At 37.5% G+C, this 21135-nt stretch overlaps 1 protein-coding gene across 1 annotated transcript in view; it reads right to left on the minus strand.

Annotated features, from left to right (window-relative positions):
• Window positions 1-2674: 2674 nt before the first annotated feature.
• Window positions 2675-21135, minus strand: part of RGS18 (regulator of G protein signaling 18) — a 29678-nt gene continuing 11217 nt past the window's right edge. The window contains exons 4-5 of the mRNA XM_068986638.1: window positions 5125-5291; window positions 2675-2932 (exon numbers count right to left, since the gene is read on the minus strand). Coding sequence (XP_068842739.1) covers window positions 2675-2932; window positions 5125-5291 — 425 coding nt within the window. The remainder of the gene's footprint in view (window positions 2933-5124; window positions 5292-21135) is intronic.

A 21135-nucleotide genomic window follows, 5' to 3' on the forward strand; every position in this document is an offset into this window, starting at 1 on the left:
TACTAGAAATTTTATATTATAATTAAAATGTGGTACTTAAATACAGGGAATGCTTTTCATAATCCTGCCCATGCACTAAAATAAATTAATCTATACTTGGCACTTTACAAATATTTTAAAATTTATTCATCTTAAGAACACTGTAAATGTTTTATTCTAATATTACAGATGAGAAATTGAAGTTAATATTTAAGTACCTTTGCCAACATGTTGCTCTTGAAAAGTGGCAGAGCCAGGATTTAAATAAAAATATGCCACATTGTAAAGATTTTACCTTTTGCTAAAATACTGTATTACTTTTCTCATAATGCTTTCTGTTGCTTCCAAGGCTATTTATTGATCTTCTATTATGTACAAAATGTGACAGTCTGGTTTGACTTTTGTCTCCGTGCTTCATGACACCTCAAGACCTCTAATTCAGCCCAAGTCTCTCTTTGAATTCAAATTGCTTCTTTGACCCTTTTTTCTTTTTTTTTTTTTTCCAATGGCCATAAAACAAAAATTCAAGTTATATTTCCTGTGATTTGTTTTTCTTTTCACTATACTTCTAATTTTTTTTAACAAAATTGTTTCCTATTCTTAGGCCAATATCCCATGTTAACTTTTAGCCTGAAATTTTCCTTCACTGACCACAATTATGTGCCTCTTTTTTTAATTTGTGTGTCAACCAAGAGGTGCTTTGAAGAATATCAGGTCAATAAATGAACAGAATCCGTAAATGTGAGGACCATAAGGAAAATCAGAAATCTTGAGTCCTTTTCTTGAAGAAATGTGTGGAATAAAGATACTTAGAAGTTAAATGAACATCTGAGGATCAGGCATCTGATTAGGGGGCTCAGGTATTAAGACTCTTGGGCTTTCATTACATATTTCTGCAATTCCTTCAGCCAACTTTCAGTACTGTCTGCATGTTTTTTACTTGACTTCTACAACTGCTTGTTTTGTTTCCTTTATTTGGCTCTTCGTTCCCCCACAGATATCCACTCCTTGAAGTCAGGGCTTGGCTTCATTAAAAAGTCCTGGTATGATTTTGAAGGATCTCATGGAGTATTTCATAATTTATATGATATCAGATGCTTCTGAAGAGCATTTCAAATGAAAAAGCTGCATATTAGCTCTTTGTGGTCCTTGAACAATGCTGTTAACATCAACCCGTGGTTTTTTTCTTATGAGATCAGAAAGCTTGCATACAGTCTTAACTCTATGCATAAAGCAATCAAACTCTTTGAAAAGAGACTGCCGCAAACAAAAAAAATATCAATCAACCAAAGAAAAAATAGAAAAATAATTTTCTTAGTTGATCTTTGAAATGCATAATACCGTGTTTTCATATTCACAATACTGGGAGTTGATATTAGCATTAAGATCAGTGACAAAACACCTCGATTAAAAATTTCTACTCCAATATCATTCTAAAATAAGAAAATATGCCTTTGTCTAATTTGATGACAGGAAGGATAATCAATAATCAGTGAGAGCATTTAGTACCACATAAACATTAACTGGACAAATGAAGAAATTAAAAAATATTTATTTCTATAGGTGATATACAGATTTATATTTTACAGTTCAACTAAAATAACATTTGCCAAAACCAGATGTATGGCATCTTTAAATACCACCATTTACAGACCATGCAACACACATTTATAGGAAGAGAAATATATAACTATTAGCATCATCTTATTGGAATAATATAGTATTAAATTATTCAGTGAGATGAGATTTGGAACAAGAACATGATCAGTGGAAGAACACTTTCTGAATATAAGCCAATGCGGCAGATGCCTGAGTTCCCAGGGCCTTGGACTCCTTGCTTTTTTATTGCTTCTCATTCCAAAAATGAAGGCTCACTCAGGGGATAAGCCTCTTCTGGTCATTATTGAAATGACTGACTACTCATTGTTTTAGTGGCAAGTTCCCCTCACAGATGAGAAGATGTCCCTCCCTGGAGCCATTGCATCATCTGGTCATGTGTCTGTGACCAGCAGTGGTGGCTCCGTGTGACTGGGTGAGTTTATGCTCACTTTGGAAGGAGCCCACATGTGGATCACATTATCAGTGATCAACCTAGGTTACGTATGATCTGGAGGTTCTGTAGAGATGAATGTGTCCTCTCAACAGTTTCTGCTGCTGGTTTATAACTAGAGGTGATAGATTGCTCTTCAAGAGCCAAGGTTAGTAAACCAAGAACAAATGGTCATCCTCTCCCATTATGCGAACTGGATTGCTGCTGTACTTTCTTTAATCAAGCCATAGAGAAGCTTCATCATTATAGAAATTGTCCAAATACATGTCTATTTGAGCACTGTAGAGTCTGCATCTAGAAAAAATTTCAAACTAGATAATTGGCCAATCTGTTGACAATTTTGCAAAAGCTTAACCTTTATTTAACTTTACAATCTTGTGCAACACTGTTTTTATTTCCTTACTGCCTTTTAATTAAGCAGCTTTCTGACTATGAATGAAATGAAGTCGAATGGAAGCTTTTATAGAATATCTTGGCAGATACATTATATATTGTTAGACAAATAACAGTTTTGATTTGCATTTTTAAAATCATTTCAAATGACACACTTATTTTAAAAGACGTACTCATTTGTTAACATAAACATGCTGTATCTTAGAAGCAAATGAACAAGCTTACGAATAAAATGAGCAAAAATAATTTTCTTTATAACCAAATGGCAACATCTGACTTTACATCCTGAAATTCAGTGCAGGTAAATGAACGCGATCGTCTTCTAAGATTTGTTGGTCTCTGTGATCTTCCTTCTGTCAAGTCTAAATAGATGTCAGATTTCAGAAAACGCATGTAACTATCTTGTTCCATGAGCTGATATACTCTGCTTTGGGCAACATCAAAACTGTGGAGGGTGGGTTGGGTGATGCTCTTGGAGATGATTTCTTTGGTGTGAAAATCAAGATTAACCTGGATAATAATAAAAACAAAATGGTAATTATAGTCAGTCTCCTTAAGTAAACACCTTGAGAAACAAAAGTACAGGACTGATTCCAGGTCAGAGGGGGCAAACTGTGCTTGGATGCCAGGTGAGTTTCCTGTTGTGGGCCTAGGGATCCAGTGATTCATTCTGGGCTGTGATTTCATCTGGCTCTTCTCTTCCTGTGTGCCTGTTCTTTCTGTCTCTGCTAATGCAGCATCATGGACCACTGAACTGGTATATACCCAAGAGATCATTAGATTCAACTCATTTTCAAAATGGAAACTAAACTTTGTAGAAATTAAATTATTTTGCATGAAGGTTAACAGTGTGTTTGGGACATATGTGGGATTTCAATGTGAGGCTTTTGCTGTATTTCAATGCTTTTATCATTTTATTATACACCTATAAGTATATGTGTGTTGAAAATGGCTATCTTTTAAAGACATAAAATCTTTAAGGTTTTTTATCAAAGCACTGATGACATATTTGATGGTAAATTTTTAGTTTTCAGGTAGGTTTCTTCCTTTCCCTTGATGGGTAACAGCACATAACCAGCTACCTTTGTCTGAACGTGTGCGTGCTCAGTCACTCAATCCTGTCCCATTCTTTTAAGACCCCATGGACTGTAGCCCGCCAGGCTCCTCTGCCTATGGGGTTTCCCAGACAATAATACTGGAGCAGGTTGCCACTTCCTCCTCCAAGGGATCTTCCCAACCCAGGGATCAAACTTGAGTGTTTTGCATCTCCTGCATCAGCAGGTGGATTCTTTACCACCTGGGAAGCCCTGCTTTCATTTACCTGTGTATAAGTTTGGCCTTGGGGAAAACAGGATAATACATTGAAACACAAAACAGATTGAAACACACTGAAACTAGGAAAATAAGTGTCGTTTCATGCAAAATGATGTCTACACAGGCAATGCTATTTCGTGGACAATACCAATTTATAGTCAAACAGAAATCTTAGCAGTGACAGACTACAAGTTCTATTCTTCAATGAAAAGACCCTATTTATTGAGCACATACTAGAAATATAGAACCTCTAATTCATATTTAAGGATAATCAAGTAATACTTGCTAGTTTATTAGCCATTTTAGTAATTCTTTTATACAGTTACCTCCTACAGTTACCTCATTTGAGCTTGCAATCAAAAAAAGAAAAAAAAAATCACAATTGCTTTTCCACTTGAATTCATTACCACATTAAGTTTAGCTTATCTTTCTATTATGAAATTTTCTTTTCATTTATCTTAAGGTATGGGGATGATAATTATGGGGCAACTTAAACTTTGTACAGGTAGGTGAGCTAACATTAAAATGGTATATGATACAAGCTTCTTGATTTCTCTTATCCTCACCACATGTAAAAATGTTTAGTTTCTATAAGAGGTTACTTGTGCTGTGATTAATATGATAAATGAATGAATCTTAATGTTGCAATTAATTATATTCACTCAGTCTAGAATAAAAATATCTCAAGGAGTAATTTCAATTACATCTTTCCTTCCATGGCAATATCTTTATTTTTATTTTTTAATTGTCTTATAATGATTCTGTTTGTATATAGAAACTTATATACAAACATATCTCAGAGATGTTTCACGTTCCCTTCCAGGTTACCTCAATAAAGAGAAAGCAGCAAAGCAAGTCACACAATTTTTTGGCTTCCCAGTGCATAAAAAAGTTATGTTTACATGATAGTCTAAATGTGCAGTAGAATTATGACTGAAAATACAATCTACATACCTTAATTAAAAATGCTTTATTTCTAAAAAAAGGCTAGCCATCATCTGAGCCTTCAGCAAGTCATAGTAGTAATATCAAAGAACACTTATCACAAATCGCCGTAATAAGCATAACAAATGATGCAAAAGCAAGAAGTTTTGCAAAAATTATCAAAATGTGACATAGAGACCGGAGATGAGCCAATATTGTTGGAAAAATGGCACTGATAGATTTGCTCAATGCAGGGCTGTCACAAACCTTTAATTTAACACAGTATCTGCAAAATGCAGTAATAGTGAAGGGCAATAAAATGAGGTAGGCTTATAAAGAGACACCATTTTTGTTTCAGCAAAATCCTGACCTTTCTGGTAGAATGTACAGCAGTACTGATTTGATGAAGTCATATTTTCTCAAAAGGTTTTCAAACAAATGTACATTTTTACAATCATCCTTACCTCTTGTGGAGCATCATTCTGTATAAATTTCTCATATATTGCTTTCGCTTTACGAATTATTTGTTGAGGGTCTTTGCTTTTCTTGAAATCTTCACAGGCTATCCAAAATTCAATGTTTTCCTCACTGAATTCAGTTTTAAGAAATCTGGTAAAAGTCTCCAGTCCATCTACCAAGAAAAGACGTGACATATTTTAACTATAAAATATTCATTCTGAGAAAACATATTACTTTGTATTAAAGTTTAGCCATGAATGTTAGCAGAAGAGGTGTGCTGTCTTCTCTCTAATTCAGTGCAGTAGCGTGCATCTTGGTCTTCCCTGGTGGCTCAAAGAATCTGTCTGCAATGTAGAAGTCCTGGGTTTGATCCCTGGGTCAGGAAGTTCCCCTGGAGAAGGGAATGGCTACCCACTCCAATATTCTTGCTTGGCGAATTCCATGGATAGAGAAACCTGTAGGATCTACAGGGTCACAAAGAGTAGGACAAGACTGAGTGACTAACACTTTCACTTTCTTCGTTACACAGCACACATCTGGTACAGTATATATGAGCTGTTGTTCAGTTGTTCAGTCATGACTGACTATTTGAGACCCCATGGACTGCAGCATGCCAGGCCTCCCTGTCCTTCACTATCTCCCAGAGTTTGCTCAAACTCATGTCCATCGAGTCAATGATGTCATCCAACCATCTCATCCTCTGTTGCCCCCTTTTCCTCCTGCCCTAAATCTTTCCCAGCATCAGAATCTTTTCAAATGATAGACCATGAATCAATTAGCTGATTTCTTTACAGCTATGAAAACGAAGTACCATTTCTGTTGAAATAAGACCAGTATCATACTTAGGCATGAGAAACAGGGACCTTTGGGCTTCCCTGGTGGCTCAGTGGTAAAGAATTGACCTACCAATGTAGGAGGCATGGGTTGAATCCCTGGATAGGGAAAATTCCCTGGAGAAGAAATGACCATCCATTCCAGTGTTCTTGCCTGGGGATCCCATGGACAGAGGAGTTTGGTGGGCTACGGCCCATGGGTTTGCAAAGAGTCGACATGACTGAGCATGCACACATGCTGACTGTCTCAGCCACACCTTTCCCTGGGCTATGTGTGGTAGGGTTATTCTACACAGTCAAGGAGCCATTCCAGCCGGAGACAACCACAACTTCTGCACTATGCTTCTTAAATTCAGCGCCTTAGAATTATCTGTAAAAAGACTTTGTGTTTCCAGGATTTGCATAGATCTCTTTGCCAAGTTCATCCACAAAAGGCACCTGATCCAGTGGAATGCACACTCCAAGGCTTGGATGTGGACAGGACTTGAATTTGCATGCTGGGGTGTTCACCCAAATGTGATAGGAGGCATCTCACAATGTGGCACCAAACCATGGGTGGAAAGTGGAAGAAGACAGGCCATGCTATTTGGTAGAACTGGGAAGAGTATGAGAATCTTAAAATCAAACTTAATCTGCCACGTATCAAAACAGAAGGATAGAATATCTTCTTTTAAAGGTTTATTAGCCTGATCTATAATGGTTACGAATCTAGTAATACAGTATTGGACTTCCATTTTCACTTTTGTCCTGCGCCCCATAAATGTTAGGGGGCGAGTATCAAGTCTTATGGAAGACTGTTAGGGTTCAAGTTCTTGTTCAGCTAGTGACTATGTGATGTTGTCTTGTGGCTCAGCTGTTAAAGAATTCACCTGCAATGTGGGAGACCTGGGTTCAATCCCTGGGTTGGGAAGATCCCCTGGAGAAGGAAAAGGCTACCCACTCCAGTATTCTGGCCTGGAGAATCCCATGAACTACAATCCATGGGGTTGCAAAGAGTTGGACACCACTGAGCAACTTTCTTATCTTATGGGTGTTGCATGAATTGGTTTTTCTTTCTGTGCCTTGGTTTCTCAGTATTAAAATGAAGATAATGATAGCATCTACCTGGTAGAGCTGTTTAGAGAATTAAATGTGACAAAATATACGAAGTGTGGTTAAAACAGAAACTGGCACATAGTAAGTATGAGTTTTGATGGTGATTGTGATGACGGTATTGATGATCTTGATGATTAAAATATTTGTAAAGCTCAATTAAGTAAAATTTCATAGCTAAAGCTGTGGCAGACTCAGAATTCAACATTAAGACAACCTGACTTTAAAACTAGTTCTCTTTCAATTATTTATAATATTCTAGTCTTTTTGACTTACAGGTATTTTTTTTACATTTAACTTCTTTGAAAAAATTATACATTTACATGTAGTCATAGGAGATAAAAGAGCCCATGTACCCTTTACCCAGTTTCCACCAATATAACATTTTATAAAACTGTAGTAAAATATAACAAATAGGATAATGATACTGATATAGTTAAGATACAGAATATTTCCATGATTGCAAGGATATCTCATGTTGCTTCTTTACTGTTATAGTCACATTTTCCCCATATCCAACCCCTCCTTAAACTTTAGGAATCAATACTCTGTTCTCCATTGTAATAATCTGGTCAATTCACAAGTATGAATCATGTAGTATATATTGCTTGGGGTGGCTTTTTTCATCTACCATGACTCTCTGGAGATGCATCAATATATCAGTAATTTCCTCCTTTTCATTGCTGTGTTGCATTCCATGATGTAGATTTGTTTAATCATTACCACTGAACCATTAAAGGCTTTCCTGATGGCTCAGATAGTAATGAATCTGCCTGCAGTGCAGGAGACCTGGCTTATGTCCCTGGATTGGAAAGATCCCCTAGAGAAAGGAATGACTACCCACTCTAATATTCTTGCCTGGAGAATTCCATGGACAGAGGAGCTTGGGAGGCTATACAGTCCATGGGGTCACAAAGAGTCAGACATGACTGAGCGACTGTCACTTTCACTTCCACTTTTCATTGAAGGTTTTAGGGAGCTATTATCAATAAGGTTGCTGTAAACATATATGTATACATCTTTTTTAAAAATTTTACTTTATTTTACTTTACAATACTGTATTGTTTTTGCCATACATCAACATGAATCCACCAGAGGTGTACACGTGTTCCCAATCCTGAACCCCCCTCCCACCTCCCTCCTCGTACCATCTCTCTGGGTCATCCCAGTGCACCAGCCCCATGCACACATCTTTTAATATAGACATATAAGATTTTATGTCTCTGGGATAAGAGAAGTGAAGCTGTTCAGTCATATGGTATTGAAACAGAGAAAAGGGCATTCATTGCAGGAGCATTAGTAAAAGATAAAAATGTTCCTTTTAGATTTTTCACATAAATACTCTCAGTGAAATTTACATTTGAGTTGGATACAAATGATTCTTAGCGAGCGATCTTTCTTTAGATTTGTTCTCCAGTCATTCAGTCACTAAGTCATGTCTGTCTCTTTGCAACCCCATGGACTACTGCTCGCCAGGCTTCCCTGTCCTTCACTATCTCCCTGAGTTTGCTCAAACTCGTGTCTGTTGAGTCGATGATGCCATCCAACTGTCTCATCCTCTGTCGTCCCTTCTTCTCCTACCTGCAATCTTTCCCAGCATCAAGGTCTCTTCCAATGAGTCAGCTCTTCACTTCAGGTAGCCAAAGTATTGGAGCTTCAGCATCGGTCCTTCCAGTGAATATCCAGGGTTGATTTTCTTTAGGGTTGACTGATTTGATCTCCTTTCTGTCCAAGGGACTCTCAAGTGTCTTCTGCAGCACCACAGTTTGAAAGCATCAATTCTTCAGTGCTCAGACTTTTTAGTGATCCAACTCTCATGTGGTTGTGGCTTATTTCTCTTTCTGCTCTTGCAGGTGAGTTATTAAAAAAGGAAATTGCACAAGGCATGAGCTGTGTCTGGATTTCTCACTTGGCAACATTTGATAATAACAATATCCTCCTTTTTGAAATATTCTTCCTAGGATTCTAGGACAGCATGCCTCCTAATTTACACCATCCAATCACTTTAATGTAATTATCTGCTCTGGCTTAACATTGTTTGTTCCCTGGTTAAATGTGATGTTCACAGGGATTCTTTACAGTCTTCTCCTTTTGTCCCCTCTTTCCATTTCTTAGTCTATTCTCTTATATCTTCCTCTTATAACATTTTCCCTGAAACTCCTTTCCCTCTTATCTTCTTCTGTATTTTATGCATATTGCTGGCACCTACAGGCAAGATAAGGTGTTACAAATAATCTTGGAAAACAATTAAGATTTTTTGAGTTAAATTTACTTTTAATTATATCAAAATAAGAATTTTAATCTCATCATATGAAATCATTAAAATAAATTTTTCTCTTAACCTCAGCTTTTCTCCAACTACTGATCTATATCGTTCCCCTTGCAAATACAAAGTCTTTTGAGTAAGCCTTATACAGTTGGTCTGTTAATCTCCCCATTTACTCATTTATTCATTTACTTCCCTAGACACTAAAGTGTGGTTTCTACTCAACACTTGACTTAAATAATTTTTACCAAAATGACTTACTGTTATATTCAGTGGAAAAGTTTCTTTCCAATCCATATATTACTTCATCTCTCTATATCAGCAGACAAAGATATGTTTATAATTTTTCTATGGCATGTACACTTATGAGTTTCTTCTTTTTCCTCTGACTATTGCTTTTCTTCAGAGTCCTTTGGACAGCAAGAAGATCAAACCAGTAATGAGCTACATGACTCATGATCCTAAAGGAAATCAACCCTGAATATTCACCAGAAGGACTGATGCTGAAGCTGAAGCTCCAATACCTTAGCCACCTGATGCGAAGAGCTGACTCTTGAAAAGACCCTGAGGCTGGGAAAGACTGAGGGAAGGAGGAAAAGAGGATGACAGAGAATGAGATGGTTGGAGGGCATCCTTAACTTAATAAACATGAGAGGGCATCCTCAACTTAATAGACATGAGTTTGAGCAAACTCTGGGAGAGAGTGAAGGACAGGGAAGCCTGGTGTGCTGCAGTTCATGGGGTTGCAGAGTCAGATGTGACTTAGCAACTGAACAATAACAATTGCTTTTCTGAATACTTCTCAATTTATCCTTCTTCATTCTTCCCTTTAACTCTATACCCAGGACAATCACTTCAACACTTCAAGACAATGAATATGCTGATGACTTTCAGAAATCATCTCTAGCTCAGATCTCTTTCCTGAACTCCAAACTTATATTACCTGGTAAACACCTCCACTGAATTTCCCACCAAAATAATCACATCACAGCTGAATTCATTATCTTCACCCCAAAGCTTCCCAGAATGTTTCCGTTTAATGACACCATCGACTCAACATCATAACCCACAACCCTGATATCCTCACGGATCCCCATTTTTTCTTCTCAACACAATTGATAATCATATCTTGTCAACTTATCTCCTTCATATATCATACATCTCTCTTTTAAGATATTTAATTATTTATTTTATTTGGCTGTGCTGGGTCTTAGTTGTGACATGTGAAATCTTTAGTTGAATGTGAGAACTCTTAGTTGCTGTATGTGGGATCTAGTTCCCTGACCAGGGAATAAACCCAGCCCCCTGCATTGGGAGCACAGGCTCTCAGCCATTGGATCACCAGGAGAGTCCACCCGTCTTCATTTTAATGCAATCTGGAATTACCTTTATTCAAATGAGGGTTATCTTTTACATAGCTAACTTTAACTACCTTCTGTCAATAACTGATGATTCTATCTCCAGTCTTCTCTTGCTTCCTTCTCTCCCAACCCTCCACTTTCCTAGTTTATTATCCACATTCTAGTCAGTAATATCTTTCTAGAGTACAAGTTTAAATATGTTTCTTCACTGTTTAAAATTTCCCAGAAGTGCCTTAATCTCTTTCCACTATCTTTTTCACACTTTAAGCTCCAAGCATAGTGAAATAACTTAGAATTCCACTCATGTGCCATGTTCCCACATGTCTTTACCTTCTATTGGAAACATTTTCTCTTCCTACTCCAATTTTATCAATCAGATTTCATCAGGTTAGTCTGTATCAGCCATTGAAGTTTAAATCTGGAAAGATTTTACCAGTCTCTCAAGGGTAAGTTGAGTATCCTTCATATATGACTTCCTAGTACACTGGGTAGCAAATATTGTGCTGCAGTTGCTTGCTTATTTTTGTTTCTCATTTTATATTATGAGATTTGTGAGAGGAAGATCCTTGTCTTATTTGCCAAAAAAAAAAAAAAAAATCCCCAGCATGAAGAAAACACTCAATTTTTCCTTACTAAAAGAAATAAGCAATAATTGAATACAAAGGAAAAGTACAAAATTTCATCAAAAATACAAAAGTTCTAGGGTATGTTTTTGTTTATTTAATGAAATAGAATACTTTTAAAAGAAATTGTCAGAGCCAGGAAACATTAAACAGCAATAAACAAAAAAAAAAACAAAGAATCCTGTCCAATTATAAATATGGACACCAAAGATATGAAATTAACATTATACTATCCATTTAAGAAGTCAATTCTTATTTTAGTGTGATGCCTTTAAACATTTAATTAATGTTCTAATTTCAAGCTTGTCAAGCAAAAATCTTGTTATGGTTTGGCTCCTTTCTTGAGTGCACAGAAGAGAAGTGGCTACCAGTGACAGTTTTATTTCTGAATCTATATTATTAAGTTGGACCTCAGCCTCATGAGTTTTGCCAAAGTGAGCCTCTACTGAATGTTGGGTCCTTCTTAACATGCTAATATTCAAGTCTGCAAGGTTAGATTTTTGTGAAAAATGCCAGCCAGAGTGGCTTCAGATAAGTTGACAAGCCTTCATGGAGGTACACAGCTCCATTTTGGATATCACTGTGGGTTATTCAAGCATATTCCCAATTTTTTTTGTCAACTATTTTATCAAATAAATTTGTTTTCCCACCATATTTCCCACCAAGCAACTTGTTAATTTATTGAGAAAAAAATATGTATTGAGTGCTAAGTATTTCGGGGACACTGATCTAGGTTTTGGAGATCCAGTAGTGCTGAAAATGTTTCATTATATTGGGACTTGAATGCATGTGCCAGGATTTGAACTGGACCAAAACCCTGCTTGGGACTCTAACTCACATGGCTGGGACTCAAACCCAGACAAAACTCACAGTAATGAAACTCGGGTTCTTGTTGTCTTATCACAGCGATAGGTAAGAAGTAAATTTACTCAGAAACACACTCCACAGACAGCATGGGCCATCACAGAGTGAAATGTGGTGTGGTTAGCTTTTATGGGCTGGCTAATTTCATAGAATAGTGAGTGGGATGTGAAGAACTGACTCATTAGAAAAGACTCTGATACTGATAAAGATTGAAGGCAGGAGGAGAAGGGGACAACAGAGGATGAGATGGTTGGATGGCATCACCAACTTGCTGGATATGAATTTGAGCAAGCTCAGGCAGTTGGTGATGGACAGGGAAGACTGGCATGCTGCAGTCCATGGGGTCTCAAAGAATTGGACATGATTGAGTGACTGAACTGAACTGAACAGAATGAGTGGGTGGGTTATTCCGACTCTTTTGGGGGAAGGGGTGGAGATTTTCAGGAGTTGGGTCACTGCCCACTTTTTGGTCTTTTGATGGTGCCTTGGAACTGTCATGGCGCCTCTGGGTGTGTCATTTAGCTTGCTCATTGAGGATCAAGTTCCAGTTGAAGTTGACTTGTCTGCCATCTTGGGCCCATTTGATTCTTATTGGTTTTTGCTGTGTCCTCAGGCTTTGTTGTTCTTTCAAAAGTTGTGCACTGCCCCTTTCCCTCCTGTTTTAGTACCTAGTAGACAAAATCCTTGCTTTGATTTTTAAACTAGAGTCTCACCTTAAATAGAAAGAGATATTGCATTCAAACTATAAAAAAGAAGAGGACCATAATAGAGTAAAAAGAACCAAATTTGCCTTTTGACAGCATATAACCATAAAACTTATGGATGGCATCGCCGACTCAATGAACATGAGTTTGAGTAAACTCTGGGAGCTGGTGATGGACAGGGAGGCCTGGCGTGCTGCAGTCCATGGGGTCACAAAGAGAAGGGCATGACTGACTGACTGGACTGGACTGAACTGAGTCATAAAACTAGAAAAAATATCCAAACAGTCATTTTCACAGAGTATAACTGGCAACAAGGCCTGGGAGCAGTGTGAGAAGAGAAACATATGAAGTGAGCCCTAGGTCTGCTCTTTCTTTTTACCTGAGAGTACATATAAGGCTGGAACGGATGCAGATGGAGCTCAACAAAGTTAAAAACCCTCCTACACTGTTGGTGGGAATGCAAACTAGTACAGCCACTATGGAGAACAGTGTGGAGATTCCTTAAAAAATTGCAAATAGAACTACCTTATGATCCAGCAATCCCACTGCTGGGCATACACACCGAGGAAACCAGAATTGAAAGAGACACATGTACCGCAATGTTCATCGCAGCACTGTTTATAATAGCCAGGACATGGAAACAACCTAGATGTCCGTCAGCAGAGGAATGGATAAGAAAGCTGTGGTACATATACACAATGGAGTATTACTCAGCCGTTAAAAAGAATTCATTTGAATCAGTTCTGATGAGATGGATGAAACTGGAGCTGATTATACAGAGTGAAGTAAGCCAGAAAGAAAAACACCAATACAGTATACTAACACATATATATGGAATTTAGAAAGATGGCAATGACGACCCTGTATGCAAGACAGGAAAAAAGACACAGCTGTGTATAACGGACTTTTGGACTCAGAGGGAGAGGGAGAGGGTGGGATGATTTTGGAGAATGGCATTCTATCATGTATACTATCATGTAAGAATTGAATCGCCAGTCTATGTCCGATGCAGGATACAGCATGCTTGGGGTTGGTGCATGGGGATGACCCACTGAGATGTTATGGGGAGGGAGGTGGGAGGGGGCTTCATGTTTGGGAACACATGTAAAAATTAAAGATTTTAAAATTAAAAAAAAAAAGTTACTTAGGAAAAAAAAAATCTTGTTGAGGAGGGAGAAATGAGTTTGGGGATCATAATATGTGTGGAATATATGGGTCAATGTAGTAAGAAAAAAAAAAAAAGAAATATGCAAAGGGTCCCTGGACATCGACATGCAGGTTCTCTGCTGATTCTTGGCTGAGGGTCACACTGTACATGGGCAGGGTAAACTCTGTGCAGCCCAGAAGAGTGTAGCGGCTGTGAGGCTGAGAGGTGAATGGAGATCAGGAATTTCTGTAGGTATGGGAGGCTAGAGTTCTGACCCAGCCATAATGGAGACACCCCACAAAGGTCATGTTTTTATCTAAATACTTTGCCTAAAGGCAAAGTCTTTGTCCTCAAACTAACATACATTGGAAAGAGATTGGTTCTAAGATCAATCTGATCAGAAATAATCAAGGGGATCCACCAGTGATTTAAGCAGAAAAATAATGTATCAGCATAATCTAAGACAGGATAATCTAGACTCCTATACCTTCCTTCTTGCTCATATGCAATAAATATTTATTAGGAATGCAAGGAATAGCTAATGTGACCTATTATCAATAACAAAAGTAGTCAAGAGAAATTGACCACAAGGTATTTCAAATGATGGAAATTGGATTTAGGATGTTATATGTTTATATGTTAATATGTTGAAGAATGTAAAGTTTAAAAAAGACACAATCAGTGGATAGATGCAAAAATGCAGCAGAGAAATTAAACATATATAAAACAATCAAAAGGAAATTATAGAACTAAAATGGAAAATATTTGAAGGAAAAAATTCACTGGATGGGTGTGATAACAGGTTAAACTGCCTGAAAAGATCAGTAGACCCAGAAGATAAGTAGGTAGAAGTTATTTAATCTAAGGCTAGTAGGAAAATTTCACAGTTAGAGATATAGATTTTAATTCTATCCACTCATAAATTTATAGAACAAGTAGAATGTCAATGAGAATATATAAAACAGAATGGGAAAGACTAGAGATCTCTGCAAGAAAATTAGAGATACCAAGGGAACATTTCATGCAAAGATGGGCTCAATAAAGGACAGAAATGGTATGGACCTAACAGAAGCAGAAGATATTAAGAAGAGGTGGCAAGGATAAACAGAATTGTACAAAAAAGATCCTCATGACCAAGATAATCACGATGGTGTGATCACTCACCTAGAGCCAGACATCCTGGAAAGTGAAGTCAAGTGGGCCTTAGGAAGCATCACTATGAACAAAGCTAGGGGAGGTGGTGGAATTCCAGTTGAGCTATTTCAAATCCTGAAAGATGATGCTGTGAAAGTGCTACACTCAATATGTAAGCAAATTTGGAAAACTCAGCAGTGGCCACAGGACTGGAAAAGGTCACTTTTCATTCCAATCCCAAAGAAAGGCAATGCCAAAGAATGCTCAATTTACTGCACAATTGCACCCATCTCACATGCTAGTAAAGTAGTGCTCAAAATTCTCCAAGCCAGGCTTCAGCAATATGTGAACCGTGAACTTCCAGATATTCAGCTGGTTTTAGAAAAGGCAGAGGAACCAGAGATTAAATTGCCAAAATCCACTGGATCATGGAAAAAGCAAGAGAGTTCCAGAAAAAACATCTATTTCTGCTTTATTGACTATGCCAAAGCCTTTGGCTGAGAGGATCACAATAAACTGTGGAAAATTCTGAAACAAATGGGAATACCAGACCACCTGACCTGCCTCTTGAGAAACCTATATGCAGGTCATGAAGCAAGAGTTAGAACTGGACATGGAACAACAGACTGGTTCCAAATAGGAAAAGGAGTACGTCAAGGCTGTATATTGTCACCCTGCTTATTTAACTTAGATGCAGAGCACATCATGAGAAAGGCTGGGCTAGAAGAAGCACCAGCTGGAATCAAGATTGCTGGGAGAAGTATCAATAACCTCAGATATGCAGATGACACCACCCTTATGGCAGAAAGCAAAGAACTAAAGAGCCTCTTGATAAAAGTGAAAGAGGAGAGCGAAAAAGTTGGCTTAAAGCTCAACATTGAGAAAACGAAGATCATGGCATCTGGTCCCATCACTTCATGGAAATAGATGGGGAAACAGTGGAAACAGTGTCAGAGTTTATTTTGGGGGGCTCCAAAATCACGACAGATGGTGATTGCAGCCATGAAATTAAAAGACGCTTACTCCTTGGAAGGAAAGTTATGACCAACCTAGATAGCATATTCAAAAGCAGAGACATTACTTTACCAACAAAGGTCCGTCTAGTCAAGGCTATGGTTTTTTCAGTGGTCACCTATGGATGTGAGAGTTGGACTGTGAAGACAGCTGAGCATTGAAGAATTGATGCTTTTGAACTGTGGTGTTGGAGAAGACTCTTGAGAGTCCCTTGGACTGTAAGGAGATCCAACCAGTCCCTTCTGAAGGAGATCAGCCCTGGGATTTCTTTGGAAGGAATGATGCTAAAGCTGAAACTCCAATACTTTGGCCACCTCATGTGAAGAGTTGACTCATTGGAAAAGACTTTGATACTGGGAGGGATTGGGGGCAGGAGGAGACGGGGACAACAGAGGATGAGATGGCTGGATGGCATCACGGACTTGATGGACGTGAGTCTGAGTGAACTCTGGGAGTTGGTGATGGACAGGGAGGCCTGGCGTGCTGTGATTCATGGGGTCGCAAAGAGTCAGACATGACTGAGCGACTGAACTGAACTGACCATTATCACCTATATTGACTTAATTGACAACTATACAACATCTACCAAACACATCTTTTCAAATACATGAGGAAGATTATCCAAGATGGAAAACAAGCTAGGATTTAAAATGAAGTTAAATAAACTTCAAAAAACTGATATCTTAGAAAGTATGTCTGTTGCTCTTAAGGGTTTTAGTCAAAATCAACTAGTAACATAGCTATAAAAGTCCCCAAATATTTGGAAATAAAATGTTACATGTAAATAATTTATAGGTCAAAGAAGAAATCACAAGAGAGATTAGAAACTATTGAATTATTATAAAAATACAGCACATCAAAATTTGTGGAATACAGTTTAAACTGTATTTATAAGAAAATTTACTGCATGAAATGCTGTACTTTACTAATAAAACATGGTCCAAGTTTCTACTTTAAGAAACTTGAAAACCAAGAGCAGATTAAGACCTCCATAAGTAGAAGGAAAAATTCATAAAATCATAGCAGAAGTCTATATAAAAGTAAACAAAGCACAGAGAAAAATTTTCAATGCTGAAAGTTAGTTCTTTCAAAACAGAACCCCAAGTGAGGCTGTTTAATAGTAGGAAGCAAATGAGTGGTATTATCACAGAATCTTAGAGATATTACAAAAACAGTAAATATTATGAATGATTTTATGTCAATAAAGGTAATTTAAAATGGGAATATTATTTTTAAACATACCTATCTAAATTGACATTGAAGTGGAAAATCTGCAACTCTAATTAATAAATAGATCTTTATGATAAAGATCTCCCCTCCCCCTCAAAATCAGTCTTTGGGCCCAGATTTTGTGAATTTCATCACAAATGTAAGAAAATAAATATTTTAATCTTCCAGAAAACAGTGGAGGGATGAATAATTTTCTTCTTATTTTCAGAGGAGAGAATAACTTTTAATACCAAAACTTAAAATTATAACATGAATACCACCCCAGAAATAAAAATTAAGAAAGGAAAAGAAAATTATAGACCAATGATCATAGTCGTAAAGATTCTGAACAAAATATTATAATCAAATTCAGCAATTTAAAGAGGGAGAAGCATATATTCTAGCATTAAGGCCAGAACAATTTTGAAGTAAATGATAGCTTTCTTTGTCTACTCAATTCATTCTCAACTTATATTCATTTCTTCTATTCACTGGTCTCTAGAAGTATTCTTCATAGTCCGTGGTTATTTGTAATATAATAAATTCCACACAGAGTGAAGTAAGAAAAATGGATATGGTAGAATTATGGCGATAGCTAAAAGGGTTTGCATTTATAACATGTTTAGAGGTTTTGAGGGCTGAGTGCTGTTTATATGCATGACTACATTTAGTATTTACAACAGATGTCTGGAATATATCCTACGGTCATTTACATAGCTGAGGAAACTGATAGTCATATAAATACAATTGTCCCAGATCTCACTTTTCAAACAAATGTATTGCAGAAGTGTAACTTTCTCAAGAAGGCTACACTTTCTGAGGTAGAGCGATGGTCCTCCAAAGAAGTCCACGCCCTAATTCTCAGAACCTGTGAATCTGTTACCTTACTGTGGAGAAAATGCTTTGCTAATTGATTAAGATTAAGGACCTTGAGAGGGGGGAATTATCTTGAATTATGCACGCAGACCCAATCTAATCATTCAGTCCTTAAAAGTGGAAGAGGAGGGCAGAGAAGTGGATCAGGGAGGTACACTGTAAGGAGCACTGCTGCTGCCCTTGAAGGTGGAAGCAGATGTTCCCAAGCCAAAGAATGTGATGGCTCCCAGAAGGTGAAAATGACCTTAATTTAGAGCAGGATTAAGGAGGCATTGGTCCAAAATTTCAAAGAACTGAGTTCTGTCGGGAACCCAGATGAGTAGGAAAGGGATTCTTAGCTAGACCTTCGGAAAATAACAAAAGTGTGCTGACACCTTGATTTTTTTCAGGTGAGGTTCATGCTACACTCCTGACCTACAAAACTACAAGATAATACATTTGTGTTAGGTCCCTAAAGTTGTCATAATTTGTTACAGCAGCCACAGGAAACCAATGCAGTCTTCAAATCATGTGTTATATATCACCACGTATTTCTCCTACATCTGGAACTTGTCCTCTTTGGCATGAAGCACTTTCTTTAATGTTGAAAGAAAATGTTTGATTATGTTAGAGATCCAGAAACTTAATGTGAGAAATCAGTGGCCAGAAGTGACACAACCTACAGACATTCCTTCTTAGGTATGGGATCTCTCCAAGCACTACCGTAATGGAGGAGCCATGTGGGCCTCTTCTACTCCACAGCTCCTTCCATTGGTGTTTGCACTGGGATAAGGGGGGAGTCTGCTGTTTCTTTCCCTCAGTAAATTGGTCCTGAGCACCAGATGTTAGTGGCTAAACTTTACTGAAAAAGCTAGGAAGACAGGCAAAGGTCAGTCTCCATAAGAATTTGTGAAGGCATCCCAGGACTGACATACAACCCAGAGCTTGTCCACAGTGATTAGATGCTAGTAAGATAATTCCTAGTCAAGCACAACTGTCTTAGGAGGCCTTAGTGCTAAGCGCTTCCTGGATAAGTCAACACATTCTAGTCGCTGAAAAGAAGGAAGAACAATCAATGTCGGTGATATTGAACTACTCTTTTTCTTACTTCTCTGGCACAGTTAGTGTTTGATTTTCAAGATTTATTTCTCTTGCTGAGTAGTGTGATTTGGTCAGAATGTAGCAGGGACATATAAGTGGATAATGATTCCTTAAAGCATTTTGATAGATTTTCCCTAGATACCTAAAAATGTGTATAGTTCAGAGTAAAGTTAATGATTTACCTCTGTTTTTATTATTTTTAAGCCAAAATAGCTGTCAAAGTGAACACAGGGGGTCAGACGTGTGGGTTCTATCCTGGCCTGGTGACCCATTAGCACTCATAGGGACTGTGATTCCTTAGTGTTCTGGTTTGATTTTCCTTTCCTCAGTTCCTTTCTCTCTCTCGAGCTCAGTACCTGAATGCCTGAAAAAGCAGTTTGAGTCATTATTATTGTGGATGATTACATTCCTTTAATTTTTGAAAACTACCATTACAGCAGCAACCTTTCAAGACTTCGGGTAAAGCTGGAGCCCAGGCTGATGACTTTAGAAAACAGGCTGAATAAGCATCATTTGGGTGCTGGTTGGCAACAGCTTGAAAACTTCTTTCTGTTCTATTTACATGACTAGAAAGATAGTTTTGTTTCACAATCTCTGGTTTTACTTTCTGTCCCTTTTCCCCCTTCTTCTCTAATGATCCTAGAGAGACTAAGGCACAACAGGCCTTTCAACCCTTAAATAAAAACTGCAACAGAATGTTGGCAATGTTAGGTGTGTGAAAGCAAAAACCATAGCATACACAACCATCTGTAGACCAATTGGCTTGACCCAGACTTTAGACAGTTCCTTAGTCATGCCCCAGCTTCTAGCCAGAACTTAAAAAAATATATTGAGAATTCCCCTTGATGAGTTTTTAATGTAACCAAAAACCACTGCTTACCACCCATACTTCCTTCCTCTTTCAAATTTCTAAAATGCTTGCCCTTTTGTCCTCCAATTAACATCCACTTTTTACTGGATTGAATACTAAATATATGTGTACTCTATTAATTTATCTCTCATAATTATCTACATTCTTTGCATTTTTAATAGATTTCTGAAATTTCTTATTTGCTTGGTAACAGCTATAAAATAGATTTCCAAGGAGAATCCCTTGACTAGGTATCAGGAAAGACAGCAAAATGATTGTGAGAACATGTTCAGATAACTCTAAGAAAGCAAAAGCGGTTACGTGGAAAAGTGCACTCAGATTTTGCAAAGCCTGTCACTGGGTGGTATTGCTCTGTGTTCCTGGTGCAGATACTGCCTCTTCCCCTTTTGTTCCTCACCACTCCTCTGTTACTATTTAAATGGAAATTAAAGCAAAGCTAGCAAATAAAATGCCTTACAACAGAATGGTCTGTTCCAGGTCAGATCTAGATTGGAGAGAGGCAACTAAGAATATGTTTTATTGGTTTTATGGATAAAGTTACTTTGACCTCAGTGAAGAGAAAGGCTTTTTTGCATTTTATTCTATCCATATGTCACATGGAAGCATGGACTAATCAGTTTTTAAATACTGGATTATTCTTAAAGCCAGTTGATAAATAACTGTGACAATTTTAGGAGGAAATGGCTATTACTTTTCTTATTAATAAATCTCAAGTATAATAAACTGTTTTTTATATTGACACCTAAAGGGGATCCTCCATATGCCAGACAACTGAAAGTGTTACTCATTAAAAATAACTTCCTGCATCTATCTCTTAATTATTTGTGAAACACCTAGTATGAACCTGAAAACTGTAATATAAACTGAAAAGGCAATAATATTAATTATAGCAGCTGCAAGTTTTGAGTCTTTTATAAGTTATTGGTGCATTGCTATGTGCCT

The sequence above is a fragment of the Capricornis sumatraensis genome, chromosome 14, assembly GCF_032405125.1.
Source record: "Capricornis sumatraensis isolate serow.1 chromosome 14, serow.2, whole genome shotgun sequence".
In the NCBI taxonomy this organism is placed as follows: Eukaryota; Metazoa; Chordata; class Mammalia; order Artiodactyla; family Bovidae; genus Capricornis; species Capricornis sumatraensis.